Source organism: Sycon ciliatum, chromosome 11 (genome assembly GCF_964019385.1).
Source record: "Sycon ciliatum chromosome 11, ocSycCili1.1, whole genome shotgun sequence".
NCBI lineage: Eukaryota > Metazoa > Porifera > Calcarea > Leucosolenida > Sycettidae > Sycon > Sycon ciliatum.
In genome coordinates, this window is record NC_088653.1 from 13,280,001 (window position 1) to 13,302,431 (window position 22,431).

The 22,431-nt window shown below is 48.3% G+C and overlaps 1 protein-coding gene across 1 annotated transcript in view; it reads left to right on the forward strand.

Annotated features, from left to right (window-relative positions):
* LOC135826984 (uncharacterized) overlaps positions 1 to 22,431 on the forward strand; it is a 178,033-nt gene that overhangs the window by 36,413 nt on the left and 119,189 nt on the right. Inside the window, exons 4-5 of the mRNA XM_065339506.1 lie at positions 8,310 to 8,432; positions 10,890 to 10,994. Coding sequence (XP_065195578.1) covers positions 8,310 to 8,432; positions 10,890 to 10,994 — 228 coding nt within the window. The remainder of the gene's footprint in view (positions 1 to 8,309; positions 8,433 to 10,889; positions 10,995 to 22,431) is intronic.

The window sequence follows — 22,431 nt, forward strand, 5'->3', positions numbered from 1 at the left end:
CGGTAGCGCTGCAGCACTAGTACGCATTTCCGCCTCCGCTCTGGCTCGAGGATGCCCGAAGCAACAAATACAGGCAACGCCAAACATTTCAAATTTCCTCCGAGGGATATAATAGTGGTACCAGCACTTCCCGGCTGCCACGATCAGATCTAGCCTTCTTCTTTGCGACCAAGGACACATCGTTGAGGCTGCTAGAAAAGGCGAGATCATCCACGTTGAGGTCTGGGCTCTGCAGTGGCTGAACGACTTCTATTTTGAAATTGTTCATATTGCTCTGTTGCGCGAAGTGACGACTGTCACATCTCTGCGTTTTGGAGTTTTGACATCTTGCCCGACTTGTTGGCATGCAAACAGGCGTTTCGGGGATGGCGAATCTTTCAAAACGCTAGCTGCTATTTCTATTATTTTTGCACTCTTCTTGCTCCTCGGTACCATTGTCCCGCTCTCTCAAGTTTGGAACTAAAAAATAGCTACGAGGAGCAGTGAGCGCAGTGCTCTTCTTCCCATTGCGCCTGATGGACGAAAAATAAAAATATACATATTCTCTTTGCATTGTTTGCAGCGTCGACACCCTTGCTCTGCGACAACTGTCGGCTCTCCAAAATATGAATCATGCTTTCCTACGATTCCGAAATGTCATGTCAGTGTTTCACGCTAACAGAACCAGAGAGAGAGAGAGCAAAATAACAGCAGAGAAAAGTAGTGGAAAAGTCACGAAGTTTTGCTTCTGGAAGAAGTACGGGTACGGGTAGCACGGGTACCCTATTACTCGTTGACACCTCTACATTAGGTACATCCAGAGTACATAGCCCCTAAAAATGTGCAACTCAACCATCGGTTCTGTCCTGACAGAATTCAAAGTTGACATCATCTTTATGATACAAAGCATGTTGTACATGTCTCATCCTGTATCTGTGGAGGACAAATAACATTATGATCCCATGTAATGTGTTAACAGACAGTGACTTCGTTGTAAATCACTCGCTAGAGAACCATTGCATCATACAATTTTGTCGGAACAGCACTGTGTCTGGAAGGTGCACACCATTTTAACGGATGATATGTATTTTGGTGTTCGGCTGCCTGCTCAGTGTTCTTTTTTTTCTCTCTCTCTCTCTCCTATCTCTCTTCTTCATCCTTCTACTCTACCTATCTCTGTCCACGCTTATCCTTGTGAGAAATGCCAGCCTGTAGCATGCTGGCTCGTAGTTCACCGACCCTCGCTAAAGCGAGAATTGCAACGTTCAATGTACGCGGCCTAACTTCAAATGTCAAGAAACAGCAGCTAGCGAAAGACCTATTGTCCTACAGAGTGGACGTCTGCGGCCTCCAGGAGCTAAAAATTGCAGAGCCGTTTGACAGGTCTATCGACGACGGATACAGGCTTGTGGGCTCTGGCCAGGACGCGGGTCACCACGGGGGAATTAGATTCGCCGTGTCGAAATATTTCAACGAATTCCAGAGAAAACATAAAAAGCTGTCGGACCGAGTCGGCTACGCTGACTTCTCGCTGCCCGCAAAGAGCTCCTCAGAGGCCTCTGTCGATGTGAGATTCGTTGTGGCGTATGGACCCACAGCCCCGTCGGCAGACAAGAACCCATCGCTGGGAGAAGATTTCTACGACTGCCTCTCTAAAGCATGGAATACTCCTAACAGCCGAACTCTGGTGTCTTCTTTGGGCGATTTTAACAGCAAAGTCGGCACCAGCAAGACACCTTGCATTGGTCTATACGGTAGAGGAGTGCGGAATAACAACGGCCAGGCGCTAGTTCAGAGGGCAAATTCGTGGGAAACTGTCCTTGCCAACACCCTTTTCCGGTATTCCATGAGCTACAGGACAACGTGAACTGGCTCAGTCACAAACAGAGATGCTGGTGTAATCAGCAGAGTATACAATATGATTGATTTGATAGCAGTACCGGCTCGCTGCAAGCCCCTTATCAAACGTGCCTGCTCGTATGCAGGGACACTGACATCAAGCGACCATAAAATTGTCATCGCGGACATTAATTTCCAAAGATTGTTCAAAGCTTATCGCTCAAACCCCAAAACAAAGAGGTTCGATGGTCCATTGGCTGTACGGAGGCTTTCATCGTACGCCACGGTGACGCAAGACTACAAAGCAAAACTCAAAGAAAGCGCTTCCATCAGCCATACCAACCCTTGCTCAGAAGAAACTCATAAAAATACTCCATGTCAGAAATGGTCCAGTGCAGTAAATGGCACCCTGAAAGCGGCAGAGAGCAGTGTTGGCCATATGCACAGATCCACATCCGGGAAGTTAACTCTGCCCAACCAGGAAGTGGCACGCCTATCGGAGCAGCAGCGGGAGGTTCGGCTTCTTGCTGAGTCGGGTCACCACTCCTTGGCAGAGCTAAAGAGGCAGCGGAACCAGATACAGCACAAGATCCGTTCTATTCAGCGGGCCGATGCCAATGAACGCCTCGACAGACTGGCAGAGAAGGTGGAGCAGGCACCTGACTCAGCTCAGATGTTCCTTGCTGCTTCGGCCATGAAAAGTGGATCTCAGCCATCCAGTATCATGGTCAGCTTTACTGATGGCCACATTTTGGCTTCAGATAAGCAGAAGGCAGAGCACGTCACGGAGCACTTCAAGGATCTATTCTGTAGAGATCAATCAGCTGCTATCCAGAAGCCAGTCCCTCACCGGCTAAGTGTGGCAGTGTCTCCAGCGGAGGTGGAAACAGCGATGAAACGAATCAAAAACGGAAAGGCTTGTGGGCCGGACAAAGTTCCTGGAGAATTACTGAAGTATGGAACATCACAGCTATCCATCGTGGCGGCAGACATCATCAACCATGTGTCATCACTGCCCATCGGGCTTCTCTCTCATCATGGCATTAAGCCATACACAACCACGTGCCATCATTGCCCATCGGGCTTCTCCCTCATCATGGCACCAAGCCATACTCATTACTGCCCATCGGGCTTCTCCCTCCCCCTCATCATGGCATCTAGCCATACACAATCATGTGTCATCACGGCCCATCGGGCTTCTCCCTCATCATGGCATCAAGCCATACACAATCTTGTGTCCTCACTGCCCATTGGGCTTCTCCGTGATTATGGCATCAAGCCCTACGCAATCATGTGTCATCACTGCCCATCGGGCTTCTTACTCACTCCGGCATCACTCACATACACACTAAATAATGGCAAGCTGGGTTACCCATTTATACACCACACAAGCCCGTTCCCAATCGCTTGCATCATGTTCAGTCGTGGGTGATCCGGTGTCTGTTCCACGGCCTAGGTACTGGCTTGGTACTGAAAGGACAGCAAGAGGAAAACATATATAAATACTTCATTAAGATTCAACACCGAAAACATAAGGACGGCATGCACAGGCGAGATCAAGATACGTAAAACTTTACCCAGTTGACTTGGCCTGGCAGCTGACTGGGGTGTTTTGCACACCTTACACAATCAAAGTGGTGGTTTACCTTTATGAATTGGTTTGGCATTACAACAGTGGAGTTGTGCAGTGTGCCATCATGTTACCTCACCTCCCACATTGCAGACTGCAGCGACTGAGTGAGGACTACGCGCTACCTGCCGCTTTAGTTATCGCTCCGTCTGGAACGTACACTTATATTGAGCGTGTTCGGGAACCCTAGTCTTACTCTCTGGACGAGGGAAACCTGGACAGTACTGCTTCCCACCCCTGGTCAACATCAAACGCCCCCGTCGCGGTTGCTGTCCCATTATCTGTTGTGTTGTTGTCGCTTGCTGCAATAGCCCATGACTATTGTCGTACTTGTTTGCACTCATACAATCCCAGGCTGCACTTTGGAACTGTTTCCATTGCCCATGCACTCCTGATTCTTTGCTTGCTTTTATGCTGAGAGAACATATGCTGGCTCCCTGTACTGCTTAGCCGCGTACTCATTCGGTAGAAATGTGTGAATAATACTACTAATAATCTGACGTGAGTGAGGTGGATGGGCACCTCAGGAACACAAGTTTGAAGTCAGCAAGCAGTCAACTTTTGCGTGAATTTCTTCCGGAACCATGTCTGGTGGGCCCCACCCGTGAAAAAACAAACGAACATTTGTCTCGTCCTGCCGGCCAATTGTCCCCCCTTGTGTGCCCGATGGCTGCGGACGTCGAAATCTGGTACACCCCGATTACACCTGGCTGGAAATCTACTAGCATTTTGCACGATGTTTGACTTGGACAACATTTACCCATTGTTGCCCGATTTTTGTACTCAGACTGACAAACTAACTACTCTTGTTGTTCATGGTTGCCTCTACAAACACGATACAGTCATGTACATCGCTCTGCACATCCATAACATTCTGATGGTCCCGTGACATTGATCATACACCCTGTGTAGGGCCTAGGGCGGTACGGGTTGGGCGTTTGTTTGCTCCCTTGAATACGACGGCATGTACACCCCTTTCGATCGTGTCAACTACATGATTATGTACTTCGTAAATTATCCAAAAAACATCCACAATCTCAAGTACTGATACTTATCTTTTCTCTCCGGTCCATGTGCGGTCCGAAAACTGGCTGGCTCTCCCAGTGAACTCCGGTTGGTGTTGTCAACAGACAGCTACGACCTTGTTGCCCTTCGCCACGATATCAGACAACTACTTCAGTGTGACTGCGGTGTCACCTCTGCCAGGAGCTTCGCCACCATTTGGGACACGATGTTGTGATCGACAGCGCTCATCACCGACTCCGTAGACTCTCGACCTCATCACTGCGCCCACGGAAAACTCTCAAGGACTCGCTGAAGCCTTTGAGGAGTATGGTTGCGGTACAGGTAGGTGTCGACTCGACATGTCGGAACTGAGTGACCAATTGTTTGTCAACTAAATGTTACTTCCACAATCTTTGCTGGTCTTCCGAAACGCAATGATTTGTGTAGCTGTCAACGGTGACTCTGCTCCACCTGGTACCAAACTTGCTGGTGTGTGGCGGATTACGCTCAGCTTGTTTTAGCTATTTCCGCCTTTCGCAGATCGATCTGCAGCTCCCAAAAACGTCAGGTTACTGGTACATCAGTTTGCAGGCCCAATCAGGCGATGTGGACCTTTTGAAGGCTGGACCGATTCATTATAGACGGTGCACGGCAATGTCGCTTCTTTCTCCTGGACTATTACACTGAAGATCTAATATGAAAAAAATAATAAGATGAGTTGTGGCTGCGAGAGGAAACTAAAAACTGGAGCACTTGAAAACTTCAACTACCACGAGGAAAAACAAAGACCACGATGGCAGGTTCAACGGAGTTGCGCAGAACAAGAGGAAATGCACGAAAATATTTGTGAGTGAAAAATACGTTTTTTGCACTCTTTCGCTACGCTCAGCCGTGAAAAAACAAAACTTCACACTCTTCCGCTGAGCTCAGCCTTGAAAAAAAACACATCCAGGAGCACTAGATTTAGCATGAGCAGAAAGGATCACTGCGGATACAGACTTACAGTGGTGCTCCTTTCTCTGATGTGATAAAGCACCTGCGCGTCGTGGATAACCGCATAAATTAGTGTCACCCGTGGGCTGGTGAGAAAAGTGACGCCGAGAGGCATTGCCCTTTTGCAGCTCACTCTCAGCAACATCTCGTGGTATACAGTTTTGAGGAACAACGATGCAACCATGATAGTAAAAACTTCAGTGCTTCCTGGGCAAAAGTGAGTTGGTTGTACTGCTCTTAACAAGGTTGTACATTGTGCGTGTGTGTGTGTGTGTGTGTGTGTGTGTGTTTGTGTGTGTGTTTGTGATTGCATGAGTGTGTGTGTGTGTTTGTGTGAGAGAGTGAGTGAGTTAGTGAGTGTGTGTGTGTGTGTGTGTGTACTTCCTCCGTTAAGCAAAACTTTGTTCCGTTTTGTGTTCTTTTTATTGTCTTTCTGTTGGCATTAGACAAACATGTCAGTGATCTATCCCTACAAAGACTAGACGCAGTGTTGTCCTTTGTTCTGACAGGCTTTTGAACCTCCGAAAGCGTGGAGTCCTTGAAATAATCGGCGAAGCATAACCATTTCTTGACAGGATGTCATCAGAATACAATCCAGGCGCATAACACTGACGTGCGAAAAAGAGAAACAGTTTGAAAGACCGCGTGGCTTGAAGAAGGGCCCAGATTTCATACAGAAGCCGGCCAGCCACTGCTGCATCAGCACGATGGTACACGTTCGCCCACAGCCAAAATAAATCAATGCACGCGTGTTTGCGGCGCAGGGGAAAGCAAAAGGGTTCGACATTCAGGTTGTTGTTCAGTCTGCACAAAGTCCCGATCTCAACGTCGATGACTTTCTTCCACACCCTGAAGACAGACGTGTCACTCGTGGTGAAGAAAACCCTATAGGAACTTCTTGGCTGTGGAAACATGCTGGCACGAGTACCCTGCTTCTAATATGAGGAGCGTTCGGCTGTGTCTGTATGGCTCTTTCCATGGCTTTTGGAGAGTCTGAGCAGCAGAGTCACTGGAGGTGAGAGTCAGCGAGGATGCGGACTTGATGTCATCAAGGAGTGAGTCCTCATCAAATTCAGACGAAGAATGAAGCTGACTGCTTTCAAGGCCACGCTAGTTTGGGGATTTCAGGGGGTGTCGGCCGTTGGGCGGTTTAATAGCCAATTGAGCGATCTTTCCAACATTCCTTTTGAGTCTCTCGCCCCTCTCCCGGAGCGACTCGCGTGACCGGTTTTGGCAGTGAGCAAGTACAAGTACAAGTGTGTGCGTGTGTGCGTGCTTGCGTGTGTGTATGTGTGATTGTGCGTACATACTTGGGTGTGTACGCGCGTATTTGAATGTGCTAGCCTGCGTGCGTTTTTGTGTGTGTGTGTGTTTCTTTGTGTGTGTGTATGTGTGTGTGCGTGTTTCTTTGTGTGTGTGTGTGTGTGTGTGTGTGTGTGTTTGTGTGTGTGCGTTTCTTTGTGTGTGTGTGTGTTTGTGTGTGTGTGTTTGTGTGTGTGTGTTTGTGTGTGTGTGTGTGTGTGTGTGTGTGTGTGTGTGTGTGTGTGTGTGTTGGGGCGCGCGTGCGTGCGTGCATGCGTGTGAGCAAAAAACGGAAAAATGAAAAATACAAAAATTAAAAATAGGGATTCACTGGCCAGAAAAAGCCACTTCAATCAGCTGCGTGGTGGATACCAGGCTTAAATTAGTTGCGGTCAAATCATCAGCCTCACAAGCTGTTGAATGGTGTGATCCTAGCACAAGTTGCTTCCGCGATGGGCATGTCTGAGTTCTGAGTTCTGAGTGTGTAAGTGTGTGTGTGTGTGTGTGTGTGTAGCATTATGGTGATAATGCAGATTAATGGGTGCACGCATCTTTGTGCTACCGCTCAATCTATGCTGCTACGTTTAATAGTGCTGTTACTGCATGCCCATGCTTTGCTGCTGGCTATGGTCTCTGTGCGGCTTGGTACTCTGCATGATATTGAATTAATCTCTCTACCTAACATTGAACGTGTCTCTCTACGTGGCGTTCATGCATGTCGCTTGCCTCCGATGTGGGCAGCGTGTGGCGGCGTCATGATGACGTTTGCTTGTAGCTCAATGTGGGTGGCATGCATTGTTGCATGTCTTGCTAGAGTTTGCTCTGTTTTATTTCCATCCGTTCTGTGCGATGATCATTCTTGCTTGCTCGTAGTGTTTCACCCTCCCACCTCCCATTTCTCATCACTAATCTGCTTTGATAAAGTGAATAAACGGGGTGTTGGCCACGCTCATTTCCGGCTACTCAGGGCCTCGGTCGCCGTTCCTCGGACGCAGACTCTTGTAGATACTTGGCTTCGCCAACATTCTGCTCCGGCAGTGTCTATCCAGCCGACCCTGAATCCTCTCTCGTAGATACTTGGCTCTGCCAACATTCTTCTCCGGCAGTGTCTACGTATTTCTTTCCGTAGCCTCTCACTCTGCTGGTCGGCACTCCCCGTACCGCAAGTTGCTGTGTGTTGTAGTGAATATGCGTGTGCGTGTGCGTGCGTGTGCGTGCGTGTATATGCGAGCATGCAATCGTCTGTGTGTTTGTGTGTTGTCTGTGTTGGTTTGTGTGTTTGCGTGGACGTGTGTTTGAGCATGATAGCATGTGTGGATCTTTATCTGTGTGTTTTGTTTGTTTGTGTGTTTTGTGTGTGTATGTGTGTATATGTGTGTGTATGTATCTGCATGCGTGTCTGTGTGTGTGTGTGTGTGTGTGTGTGTGTGTGTGTGTGTGTGTGTGTGTGTGTGTGTGTGTGTGTGAGTAAGCATGTCACCGTGTGCGTGTGTGCATGCATGTATGTACGTATCTGTGTGCTTGTTTGTGCGTGCGTGCGCATTTGTGCTTGCATACTCAGGCTCTTCTGATGCTGGCAGCATGCTACTATGGTAGCATTCATTGTGTCCAGTTTTTACTCTGGTGTGATCTGTCGCTCTTACATGGCAAAGTTATGTTCAACCGCTTTAGTCAGCCACGAGAGGTGAGTACTGGCCGAAGTGCTCAGTGTGAAACTGTTTGTTCTGATCACTGGTTTGTTTATTCTTATAAACTGAGCACATGATCATCCAGCGTCACTTCGCTGTCAAAGATGTTCCTAGAATATTGAATGTTCCTCTCTTTGTAAATGTGGTGAACAATGCGCCTCAAAGCCATAATAGAGTAAAACCTGTAACTAAAGACCACCGTGACTAACAGCCAGCCTGCTGCTTCAGACCACTTCGCCAGGCACGGACGGTCATATAGAAATGCACTGTGATAAGCGACCTGCTGAACGCATCCAGCGACCGCCTTTTCTTGTCCCATAGTCGATTTTGACCAGTAACTAGCGACAGCAGTGCAGGAAATAAAAGGTTGTTCGAAGCTCCTTCTTCGAAATTTTGATGATTTTCTGTCCTGAATGGACTCTTTCGATACTACAGCTGCATGAATGAACGCAATCTCATTTTGACTATGGGCTTCACTGCACCTGTCATATTTTTAATTGCTCTCATGAGCAAACATTATAGGAAACGTCTTGGAGAGTAATTGCTCGAACCTGCTCTATGATCGATGCTACTGCTCAAAGGAGAAATGGCATTGCGCAAGTGGTGGGAATTTTCATTAGCTGCATTTTGACATGCACATCAGGCATGGAATTATGGTCGCGCGGTTCAAACCTGTAACTTAAGACCACATGCCACTAAAGACCATTTCTTCTGGCACCAAGGGGTGGTCGTTAGTTGAAGGTTTTACTGTACACACGGTTTACTTTAGTTGAGCTACTTTGTCCGGCTTGTTCAAATGTGCACTTCACTTCAAAACTCAATCATTTGTACAAATGAGCACCAGAACTACTTCACCAACCACGTCGCCACCAGCACGACAAAGTTTCGTCAGCGAGCGGTCCTGGTGATCCACATGACCAAGCGTATCACCCCAGCCGTAGCCAGCCGCTTGTACACTGGATATGTTCGACCTGTGGTTGAATACGCCTCATCCCTCTGGCAATTTAAACTCTCCAGTGCTGAGGCTACTACCCTTGAACGGCTACATGCAAGAGTGGGACGTGTGATCCTGCGGCAGTATGGCCTGTACCCTCCTCAAACGGAGCCGAAAGCCTCACTTTTCGCGCACCTTCAGTGGCCCAGCCTCGCAAGGCGAAGACACATTCAGTGCCTTCTTGAGCTCCGCCACCTTATCAATAGCCAGATGACGACCCTTGATATCATCCGTTATGAGCCCTCTGGTTTCATTCCAAGTAGAGTAGCGATGTCATAGAGCAGTGTGTTATATTACTACCACCCCGCAACATTCTATTTCCTATTTTTATTTTTCTCCTCAGCTTCTTCTTCATAAGCTATTGACGGAGACTCCCTCGACTTAGGCTAAGGCCTGTGGAGAATCCATAAATACAAATACAAACCAACTAAAAACTCAACCAAGAGTTGGTAGATAGATATCTACTGTATCGACTCTTGGGCTGACCTTCTAGTTTTCATCGCTGCTGGTGTCTCTGGGCGGATCTGCAAGAGCGTCACCCTGCAAAACATCGCCAGTTTTCTGTCTCCTTCGGGCTTGGCTGCTTGAAGGTGTATTGTTGTACCTACCACCTTTGTTGGTTTCAGGGTTCATATACTTTCTATTTGAAGTATACATGCCTGTTAACCATGGACTGCTTCTGGCTAGATTAACTCTTGTGTAATCAATGGTGCTAGTGAAGCTTGTATCAGAGGGGGCAGAGGGTACCTGCAGTTGGATCCTGGGACGGATACCCTGATGCCGTCAATCCTTTTTCTGCACCTTGTCCTCACCCACTTACTGAGGTGTGGTGAGCCCATAAGTGGGATCATTTCAAATCCACCCTAGTTTGGAGATTTCAGGGGGTGTCGGCCGTTGGGTGGTTCAATGGCCAATTGAGTCATCTTTCCAAGATTCCTTTTGAGTCTCTCTCCCTTCTCCCGGGGAGACCCACGTGACCAGGTTTGGCAGTGAGCAAGTACAAGTACAAGTGAATGCAACCCTGTTTTGGATTCAACTCTCCTGTGGTCACTTTGCACTGCTTGCCAGCGTAACCTTTTGAATCACGTGTGATGTGAAGTTCTGGCGTAGCAGCACTGGATTAAGGTTGTGTGGGCAGTTGCACACTCTTGGGGTTATGTACTCTTTGTATCACTAATCTGAGGTTATGAGTTCTGTACATGGGGACCACTGATCCAAGTGTTTTTTTTTGTGGATTTCAAGTCAAGTTCCAGCCAGTATTTACTATGTCCCTGTCCTCTACTACACACACTAAGATGAGATATGCTGTGTTTTTGGAAAAGTCATTTGCACTTTGATTACATGTGTATGGTACTATGCTGCAATAGAAAGGAAAAATCTGGAACTTGTATGCTTTGCAAGTGATTGTAAGAATGTATATGTGTGTGTTTGTTTGTTTGTTGCTATGGTGACCCAATAGGACTGCCTCCCACTATCACTTCTATATGTCTGCGCGGCCCGTGGACATAAAGCACTATGTGAGCTGCTAATAAAAAAAGGCATAGCAGTTAATGTTCAAGATAAGGTGAGCTTTGGAGGTGGAATGCACTAATCAAATGCGCTTTGCAACAAACTCTTGTGACATCAAGTATTTTTCAAAGACACAAAACCAAATAAATTGTCCTCATGTGCTGAATATTGATGTGTGCATGTGAACATAGTGCACGGCATCATGTATGCCAGGGCCGTAGCTACCATATATTTGACTGGTCCGGAGGGACATTTGTTACCTTAAAATGATATGACCGAATCGTTACTACTTCGAAGTACAATGTACCAGTACATGTAGTGCACCTATACAGGTTATACAATTACATCGTCAGTTGAAATGCTTTTGGCAAAGTCACAGATTCGTGAGTGATCGTGGCACAGCGCCGCTCTATGAAATTATTTGTATAACCTCTTGATGTATGCGAATTCTCATACTTTGGAGAAAGATGTTTGACACGGCCTTGTGTGGATTGAAAAACGTCTTCAGGCTGCGAAGTCCACTGAATGACCTCTCCGATGTGGCGTTCGTGGCTGGAAGAATAAGCAATTGGTGAAACAACCAGCAAGCAGGCAATGACTTGTACATCTGGTGCAAAGTGAGCAGCTCAGCTCCTTACAACTTACAGCCTGTTTGGGCGCGTTCCTGTCACTCGAGTTGAACCCCCTTTGAACCCTTGAGTTGAACCTTGGTGTCAAAAAATGTGTAGCCTGCAGGTACGATGACCAGGTGACTGGTGTTCGCACAAGCACGTGACCGCTTACTCACCCGTGTTTGATTGGGGAATAAGGGCCAAACGCTGCATCGCAGCCTTCTTCGAACACGACCTATCGACTCAGCATCCAAAAGACTACAACATATGGGCCAATAGCTTTCATCCATGCTTTCATAAGAACGAAATGGCGCTTTTAGTGACATTTTGCATACAAATCCCCCTCTATGAAATAGTGGTTGCGACTTCGGCGATGATTTTTTAGGAAATGGTTTGCTCCCACACCGGAGTCAAGTGTCAAGTCAAGTCGGCGGAATAGCGCCAGCTCCAGTGTGGGAGCAAACCCTTTCCTAAATCCTCCTGGGATAGGGTCACCCAGTTTCGGTGGAAGAGCGGGAGTTCGATTGGGGATAAAGGAGGAAGGGAGCGTCTCAAATTCCTCGAACCAAGACCATTCGACTCAGCATCCTGAAGACAGAAAGATGGTATAAATAAGTAGAAATGGTTCAAGTAACGTGTCATGTTTGCTGTGGCCAAGCTTGGCCGGGAGTGTTTTTATTTAATTAATTAATTTATTTATTTTTCACTGAATGCCACATAACCATCAGATGCTGCAAAGCGGGGTGGTGGCATATTGGATGGAAGCGGAGGCGGGGCAAAAGTAACTCCTCCGATCAAAGGTCTCAGATTCATCGTTACTCATGTGAGCCGATACGTAGGAGAAAAGAACATGTGCTTCCAAGAGGGAAGCACCTTTGCAAACGATAATGGGGAGAATTTCAGATTGAGATTGATTAGGAATGACAATTTGCGGCAGTTTGTGCGGCAGGAAGTACACTCCGCCATCACCGGTGCCTTGTCGGAGGCCATCGCTCCAATGCTGGCCACCATTACTGCCCCTGGATCTGGAACTCAACCTCCGGCGGAGTCTCCCAACGCTGGTAATCTCGCCGTTCCCCCGACTTTACAAGAGAAAATATGAAAGGGTGACTTTGTACATTTCACCCAGTTGCTGCTCGATACCATGGCAATTTCGTATTCTGCTCCATGCCAGCCTCAGCTGCAGTTCAGCAGTGGCGGCAAGTCTCTGGAGGTGGTGGAAGGTGGCACTGCCCAGCCAGTTTGTCGACGGGTCCACGACTTGCCGACATGGCGAAGGCAAGGACTCTCTTTATGAGCGTCGTGTGTTCTGCCAACCCGCTCCGCCTACAGGAGATGCTCTCATACCAAGCTGCCATTGTTGCTGCCAACAGGCAATACTATCTGGAGGCTTGGCTGTAGTACTACAACCAGTTTTACTCTGACATTGCTGCTCAGGCAGGCAAGCGCTTCGACGTCATCGACATTAATCTGTGGCAAATGCCAGTGACTTTTTATTTTTTTATTTTTTTATTTTTTTACAATGATCACAGCTCACAGGCAAAGACAAAAAATCGCATAGTGGGGGCATACTGGTGGTGAGGCTTTTTGCCCTCAGCCGACCTGAGGTCTCGACGTCATGGGGACATAAAACGCACCAAAAAAAGAAGAAAAATGAAAGGAGTGACACTGAGGTACATGATACGAAATGTTAGGAGGAGAGACAGTACAGTCAAATCTGTCGTAAGCGACCGCCCCTTGGTGCAAGAAAAAGCGGTCGCTTACGGCAGATGGTCTCCTACGGCAGATGTATGGTAAATCCGGCATACCACTGTATATGCTTCCATGTACTCAAATCGACGAGAATAATGTGATTTTTAATATCATTTTTATTAATATTGGATATTCAACGACGACCATACCCGTATAGTACGCGTATGCGACACGGCAGGAGATCGACACTGCCTGGACTTGAGAGCTACAGCACAGCCTGAGTACAGGCCAGGCGCCAGTCGATCGCACTTGCAAGACAGCGCATTTTCACACTTTGCAGTTGACAGCGCACTGGCAAGTACATTTTCGCACCTTACTGAACCTGGGTCGCGGTCGCTTACAGCAGATTTGAATGCAGCCACCGTGCATGAAATCGCGGTCGCTGGTCGCGCACAGCAGATGGTCGCTCTGGACAGATCAGTTTGTATGTGAAACCGTCGGTGCACGGAAAATCGGTCGCTAACGGTAGATGGTCGCCTACAGCAGAGGTCGCTAACGGCAGATTTGACTGTACATTAGAAGGAGGGGAATGATAAGACAGACAGTGCTAGGAGGAGGAGAGAAAAGAAGAGCAGACGTTATTGGGAATAGTATGTGGAGCGGAATTTGGAAGTCATGGGGTGAGGCAGATATGATGCTGATAATCAGAGATGGTCATGTGCCCACGACCAGTCGTTGGTCTTCAAATAGCGGTTGGCTGCAACTTTGAAGTGTTGCAAGTTCTTGGTGCAGAAAGGACCAGCGAAGACTCCGGCGGGCAGCAGGTTCCAGACGGGGACAATTGCGTGAGGGTAGGCTCGACACAGGTTGTTTCGGGAACGGACTGGAAGTCCATTGGCCAGTTTGTGTGCATGAGCATTACATCTCTGGAATGTACTACGGGTGGAGTGGACTGTTCAGTGTTGGGGCTGCTGGGGTGGCAGCATCCTCTGTAGAAGGGGATGCACATCCGGACAATGCATCTTGTAAAGGAGGCAAAGTGCTGCAACCATCCGACGAAGAGCAAGACTCGGCAGCCAACACATTGGGGCTATGGCACGGATGGCCCGGGCTTGCACACGGTCGAGTCTTGCAAGATGGGATGGGGCCGCTCCCATCCAGACAATAAGGCAGTACTCCATCACTGGGCGCACAAAAGCATTGTAGGCTTGGATGCGACCGGGCACGTCTAGGAGGTGGAAAGCCTTACGCAAAGCACCAAGTCGCTGTGTTGCCCGGTGGGCTACGGTACGAAGGTGGCGCCGGAAGGTAAGGTGACCATCGAAACTGATGCCCAAGATTTTGAGCTCCTCCTGTTCTGTCACATTTGATCCGTTGAAGTCAATCGGTGGCATGTCCCATTGGGTGCGGTGGAAACTGACAGTCAGGGCCTGGGATTTGGCTGGTTCGAATTTTATTATCCATTCTTGACCCCAGCGGGAGATGTTGTAGACTGCTAGCTGGAGGGCTTGGGTGGTATCTTCTTGGGTGGTGGGGGTGATGTTGGCATGCAGCGTAGTGTCGTCTGCGAACGAGGCTAGGTCAGCACCGGCTGGTACGTGGTCCTCGCAGTCGTTCACGTACATGAGGAAGAGAGTCGGACCCAGAATACTGCCCTGGGGGACTCCAGCCTGAATTGGGAGCCTTGAGGATGTCTGGCCACAAATGACCCACTTGAAGGTAGCGTTCACTGAGGTAGCTGCTGAGCCACTGGTGCAGTTGCCCACGCAGGCCGTATACGTCGGACTTGTGTAGCACACCGGGGTGTGATACGCGATCAAACGCACCGGCGATGTCAATGGCGAGTATGCGTGCTGCGCCTTTCTCCCCGGCTGTATGCAGCCACTGGTGGTGGAGGCTGGTAAGAAGGTCGGTCGGCTGCACTATGACCATGGCGAAATCCAAACTGTCTGGTGGAGAAGATGTTGTTCGACTCGAGGAAATTTGTGATTGTTCTGTTGATGATTGTCTCCATCACCTTGGACAGAATACACAAGAGCGAAACTGGACGGTAATTGGAGGGTAGATACTTTGATTTCCGTTTGAATATAGGGACTATGTTGGCAATCTTCCATGTCTTGGGCTGTATCCCAGTTTGGAAGCATTCTGTAAACAGTATGGAAAGCGTGATGCTCCACTCCGGCCTGAAGCCGGGTGGGCTGGGAAAAAACGACGAAAACCTACGGAGCTCAAAAAACTCAAACCTGCCACATGTGTGCGAGTGCTGTACTAGGCGATCAAGGCCCACATGTGAGTCATGCCGCCTCGTACATCCCGGAGGCAGCCAGTGTCCCTTTCGTCCCCAACGTCCCTTTCGTCCCCAACGTAGCAACCAGCAATCCTTCAACGGAGTCAGTACGATGTCTAATGACCAACCAATCTGCCGCAACTTTAATGCTGGGCGTTGCAGTCTGGGCATGTGCAAGTACGCCAATGTCTGTACGTTGGATCCAAGTGCGGTAGGCGCCAGTAACTCTGCTGCTTTGGCTGCAAGCTACTGTGATTTTAAATATTTCTCCCTGCACTTCAAGTTCTACTGATTTCACAAGCGCATGTACTGCTGTCAACACACCTCTCTCTGTTTCTCGCTTCAAACTACTGCTCCGTAGCCACCCTGACAGTTCATTGGCTTCGTATGTTATTAACAGCCTCCGCTGCGGCTTTAATATTGGCTTTACCGGCAACTGCATAACTAACCAGCACTCGTCAAACCTCTCATCGGCACACAGCTCACTGGTTCCTGCAATACTGGCTACATGGCTGGCCCGTTTGATTCACCCACATTCCCATTTATATACTGCTCTGGCATTGGCGTCGTTCCAAAAATGATTGGCAAGCTACACTTGCTACAACACCTGTCCAGCCCTGCTGGGTTCAGCGTTAATGGCGAGCATTTCTCTTCACAGTACATCAGCAATAATGAAGCCATTAACATCAGTATGTCCTCCCTGTCTCCTGTCTACCTCTATAAACTTGATGTGGAGAGCGCTTTTCGCAAAAATACCGGATTGGCATCTCCTCGGTGTCCTGTGGCAGGGGAAGTACTACTACGACCGTGTCTTGCTATTTGGGCTCCGCTCTAGCCCGGCGGTATTTGATGCCGTGGCAAACACCATCGAATGGATAATGCACCACGAATTCTCCATTCCTTATTTGCTGCATTTCCTGGACGACTACTTATGCATGACCGCGGGCCGAGCAGTGGCAACGCTGCAGTTGGCTATTCTCCTCCGTGAGTGGTCATACCTCGGAGTCCCGCTCACACCTGCGAAGGTGGAAGGTCCGTCTGGTATCCTGACATTCATGAGCATCATGGATTGTGAGAAATGGAAGCTTGACACCTGACGACAATTTGGCTGACATCAAGCGCCTGTTGACTCCAGCGAGCATCAACCTCACCATGTGCCAGCGCGGACTCGAATCTCTTCTGGGGAAACTCTCCTTCGCTGCAGGAGTCATCGTACCTGGCCGGATATTTGTGCGCCGCCTGTAGTCTATTTACAGTCGCAACCAGCAGCCTCACTACCGCATCAGTCTGACTACCGAGTGCCAAGAAGATATTCATTGGTGGCTAAGGCTCCTGGAATAATGGAACAGAAAGTAATTATTGCTGTTCCCAGATGGGACACCATCTCCAGACTTTGAGCTGTTCACTGATGCCAGCGGCACACTGGTTTGGGGCGCATTCTACAGCGGCCGCTGGCTTCAAGGGACCTGGTTGCCTGCGCAACTCGCTCACAACATTGAGTGGAAGGAGCACTACGGTTTGGTCACAGCTTGCTGCACCTGGGGCAAGGAATGGTGCCTGCTTCGTATCACAATGCACTGTGACAACAAGGCTGAGGTAGATTGCATCCGCTCCGCCACATTCATGTCACCGCCAGTGAGGACCCTGCTCAGGGAGCTGTTCTTTGTGTGCGCCTCCTTCAATTTCACCATCACTGCTGCTCACGTTGCTGGCCAGTCTAACTGCATTGCCGATTTCCTGCCTCATTTCCACATGGAGGAATTCCGGGGTGTTGCCACAGCTGCTCAAGCACAATCAGACTGAGCAGTGCTGCCATTCCAGTCGATGTAGTAAGGCATTAACATGCAGGTACAGATTGTCATTGCAAATTTGCTGTGCTGAGAACCGGCGTTGGATTTTATCCATCTGCATGCCTCCGTTTATCCCCCTCATGCCTTAACCCTTTGCATGCCGGGCCCCTTTTCTCCAATAGGCCGGCTGTCCAGCGCACTGACTCTCTTGGTGAAGTTTGCGCGCACAGGTGCGAAAGAAATATATTCTCATTTCTCCCCACCTTGACGGATTTCATCATCCTGGGGTTGTTGGAAAGATCAGGACCAAGCGAATACATCATGGCAGCCCTCAGCAACATAGACACACCAGAGCCACTTCCATCTCCTCTCCAAACTACTCCACCGTGCCTCGGAACGGCACAACAACTCAATGGCCCGCATGCGTGTTAAAACAAAATGGCGTCACGATTTATTGAATGTGGTATAGTTGGTGGTACGAGTGTTCAAAACCATTTAAACTTCATACTGTTCGTCTTCTTTTTGACATTCTCTCTTTCCATCGTCCTTAGCTTTTGTTTGTTGTGAGCTGTTTTGGCTTTTACCTATACCTCTGGGGGATGCCAAGTGATGGTTTCCAGAGGCTGGTGATGGCTGTGAGCGAGAGTTTGCCGATCGGCGTCGTCCTCGCTATAGCGATGAAGATTCTAGTTACTGCGCACCTGGCAGATATCACAACATGTCGGAGCATCCAGGAGCAAAGGAATCTTGGGTTTTCGCTGGAATCTAGTTCCTCCAGCATCGTATAGCCCACCATCGGTGGATGACCGTCCAGAAACGTTGAACCTGGTCTTCTGTAGCATCTCGCTGTCCTGCGAGGCACACTGAGTACGCCTGTCATGTATTCTACAAATAAAAATCACGAAGTAGTGGACTCTACAGAGATGGGTCTATCCTGTATGCTGCAAAATACGCAGGAATTGTGACTGGTGTCTGTACACTGGACGCCAACATCCCAGTCTTCTCCAGCAGGATCTGTTTGACATTGACATACGGGCATGCAGTGGGTCGACATTGACCTGGTTTGGCAGCTATCTGCCTGGGTGTATGTGGCAGGTTTCCATTGGCTCGTCGTCTAGTCCGACATTATCTTGAAACTGTGGAGTACCGGCAGGGTTTGAGAGGCTGCTCATGCTGTGAAAACATCTCTTCTGCCTGTCTCTTCCTGGAAGTGCCGTAACGCCCCTTCCTTGCTCTACAGTCGGGCTTATTTCGTTTTGTTTCGTGGTGCAGCTCAACTTGAACGTGCCCAAACAACTGTGAGCTCGCAACATGGTATGGAAAAATCGCGCCACTCATGCTGTATGACTAAATGAATAGTCGAGTAAGCGAGTTTACTCCCTGGGCCATGGCAAGATCTGTTCAGCGCGGGCTATTCCAACCTCCAAGTGCATAGTCACCGATCGATCCATGCAATGGTGGTTGACCTACAAAGAGCCAAGGTCTACGAGTACTACTAGTGGATGCTGTCTACATGCAGTCAACAAAGTCAAAGTACCTCAGTATGCCCCAGAATAGGGCATGTGCGTCCACACCATGACACATCAGGGGTTCTGGCGGCGCATGTCAAACAAGCAATAGTGACTAGTGCCAGCTACCTATTAGAGGCTAGCCGCAACAGTATGTCACTGGAGATAATTATTATGTTCACTGTTTGGTCTGAGCAAAATCATGCCCAATCAATCTGCCCAATGTGTGTTCTGTTCCCCATAATTATAGCGTCCCATCGCATCAACCCCATACTACACGCACATGTCGTCACTCTAGCATGACTTGTGTTATTTTTATTTTTATTTGCACGATAAATAAAGCACAATAAACGTTAACTTGACCAAAGGATAAAGGTGACTGCAGATAGAGGAACACATCAAGGTACATGTACATCAATACAGTATCACAGAGAAACAAAAAAATGAAAGGTACGCAGAAAAAACTCTCGTAACCCCGAGTCTGAGGGGGGAAGTGGTTGATGAGGAATGAATGCACTCTCCACGCTCTTCTACACTTTTCCTGGAAATGCACACGATTGCACACATACATACAATAATATACAACATAGCATGAACAGAACCGAACAATTTCATGTTCACACACACAGACCTGAACATTTGTACCAAAAGTCGATACAGACAATATCCCCATACACACAGACGCACATCACACACACACACGCACACACACACACACACGCACACACGCACACATGCACACACACACACACACACACACACAATCTCCCATGTATGCACCCGTAGCGAGAAAAGCACACAAATCTACAAATTCACTGGATGTGTACCCACCGATGTTCTCTTATAGCAACGATAGCGGATCTGATTCTGAATGAAACACGCACACAATACAATAATGCCCATCCGCAGATGATGGCAGGTCCTGAAAGGACCGACAATGTTGAAGTCATGGGGAACAGAACTTCGAGTGGTGAATGAGGTATACACACACACACACAGACACACACACACACATACACACACGTGCGCGCGCGCACGTGGGCACACACTAAAATATGCAGAAAGAGAATCTACATTGTACTATTCATTGGTTGGGCAGCGGAAAGGAAAATAATACATTGTAGTAGGTTATCGTTGTATGGACACTAGGAGCACAACAGAAAGGTAAGCCGCTTGCTTTGAAGCAATGAAAGTTATTATTCCACGGATGTCAGCAGGAAAGAACGTTCCAGAATGCTGCACTGGCAATAGACGGCCTTCATGTGCGCGACCTCTGCAGTCGGTCTAGCTGCCGGCCTTGCAGTGCTCAAAAGAATGTGCAGTACAGCATGTCACGTAGTATCACAGCCTCGGCAAATAGGCGCCGGGAAGTCCTAGTTATGTGCTCATCTACACAACGATGCACCAATCTTCTGAGCTGCTTTGGCAGCAACTTTGTCCACTTGAGACTCCCATGGGCGGAGCCAGTTGCTGAGGGCTGCACCAAGGTGAACGGCAATGACCGCTGATGGCAATACAACTCCATGACACACACTGTCACTAGGGCATCGTCAACATGGCGCTGAGGCTGGATCGATAAAATCTGCTTTTCGGCTGGGTTGACAACGAGGTCGCTGTCTTGAAGCTAGTCAGTCAGCCTGGTCACCGACATTGACAAACCAGCCACCACAGCAGCAGCGGTAGATTGTGACAAGTGTGACGCAATATCGTCAGCAAATTCAGTACTCGTACTCGGGATAAGATGAGTGACAAAGGGAACGTTGTGTGTGTGTATAATACTGAAGTGAACAAGGATGATCACAAACCCTGCGGGTACCGGGTACTCCACCGTGAGTTACAAGAAAATTCCGGACTGGACGACGAGTCGCAAATGTCAACCTGCTACATCTACCCAGGCAGATACTATTACTATTATGATAGCTGCCAAACCAGGTCAATGTCGACCCACTACATAATGTCAAACCGATCCTGCAGGAGAAGACGGGGGTGTTTGCGTCCAGTATACAGACACCAGTCACATTTCCTTCGTTTTTTGCAGCATACAGGATAGACTCATCACTGTAGAGTCCACAACTTCATGAGTTTTATTTGTACAATACATGGCAGACGTATTCAGTGTACCTCGCAGGACTGAGAGATGCTGCAGAAGACCAGGTTCAACGTTTCTGGACGGTCATCCACCAACGGTGGGCTATGCGATGCTGGAGGAACTAAATTCCAGTGAAAACCCAAGATTTCTTTGCTCCTGGACGCTCCAACGTGTTGTGATATCTGCCAGGTGCGCAGTAACTAGTATCTTCATCGCTATAGCGAGGACAACGCCGATCGGCAAACTCTCGCTCACAGCCATCACCAGCCTCTGAAAACCATCACTTGGCCTCCCCCAGAGGTATAGGATAAAGCCAAAACAGTTCCCAAGAAACAAAAGATAAGGACGATGGAAAGAGAGCATGTCAAAAAGAGGACGAACAGTACGAAGTTCAACTGGTTTTGAACACTCGTGTTTATGTAGTACCTGGCCTTTCCCACCTGCTCCCAGTCCCGTGCCATCTACACACTTATTCAAAAGGGACGACGATAACTACATTTAGAAGACTGTTTATTGACACAACGACGAAACATAACCAGACAAGACGAACTCAAGACGAAGACTGCTTTTCATACTACAGCAACACGCGCATGCGCCAACATGATGTACACACGACGTACACAAAATTACGTGATATATACAATATGGTAAATCTATTGATATACGGTATATACGGTATAATACGGTAGAAAGTCCGTCTACTACATTTACACCTCAGTCCGCCAATATCTTTTCTATAAAATTGCATTATTCAGCTAAACCCCTTCATTCAACAACTGCTTCTCCTCTGATGAGTTCCCCGTTATTATCTCTATGGAACGAAACAAGACTTGTCAGGAGTACTACTACTTGCTTTCGTCAAGTGTGGCTGATGAACTGTTCGTGCTGTGATCTGCAAGCGTCGTGTGGTCTCGTCCGGTCAAATGAACAACCTATTACTATTCATAACTGAGTCCAAGAACAATCAATGACGTGTAGTCATCAATGGTCATGTACACACACATAAACGTACATGTAGTTCCTCCAATTCCCCCCTCCATAACAGCTGTCAATGTACTGCTGTATAAAAAGCTGGCCAGGTACACCGTTTGATCAGGCTGGTGTGACATTTGACATCTCTGAGTAGCCTGTATGCATGCATACAGTGCAAGGGTTAGCTGATCTGCAAACACAGGTAGATCCACACCTAAACCATGTAAACACAGTTATCTGAAGCGATCTAGCACATGCACAGCACAGTGTTGTACACTTCCAGAAAATGTGCGAACTGTCATTTTTCTATTCGAAAAGGGCACTACCCCCCCCCACCCCCGTTTCGAAATGCCTTACGTTTAGAAAAAAAATGCGAACTTATGAGATATGTGTGTGTTTGTGTATGTATATGTGTGTGTGTGTGTATGTGTGTATGTGTGTGTGTGTGTGTGTGTGTGTGTGTGTGTGTGTGTGTGTGTGTTTGTGTGTGTGTGTGTGCATACGCTTGTGTGCATGTGTGCACATGCACATGCGCGCACATGC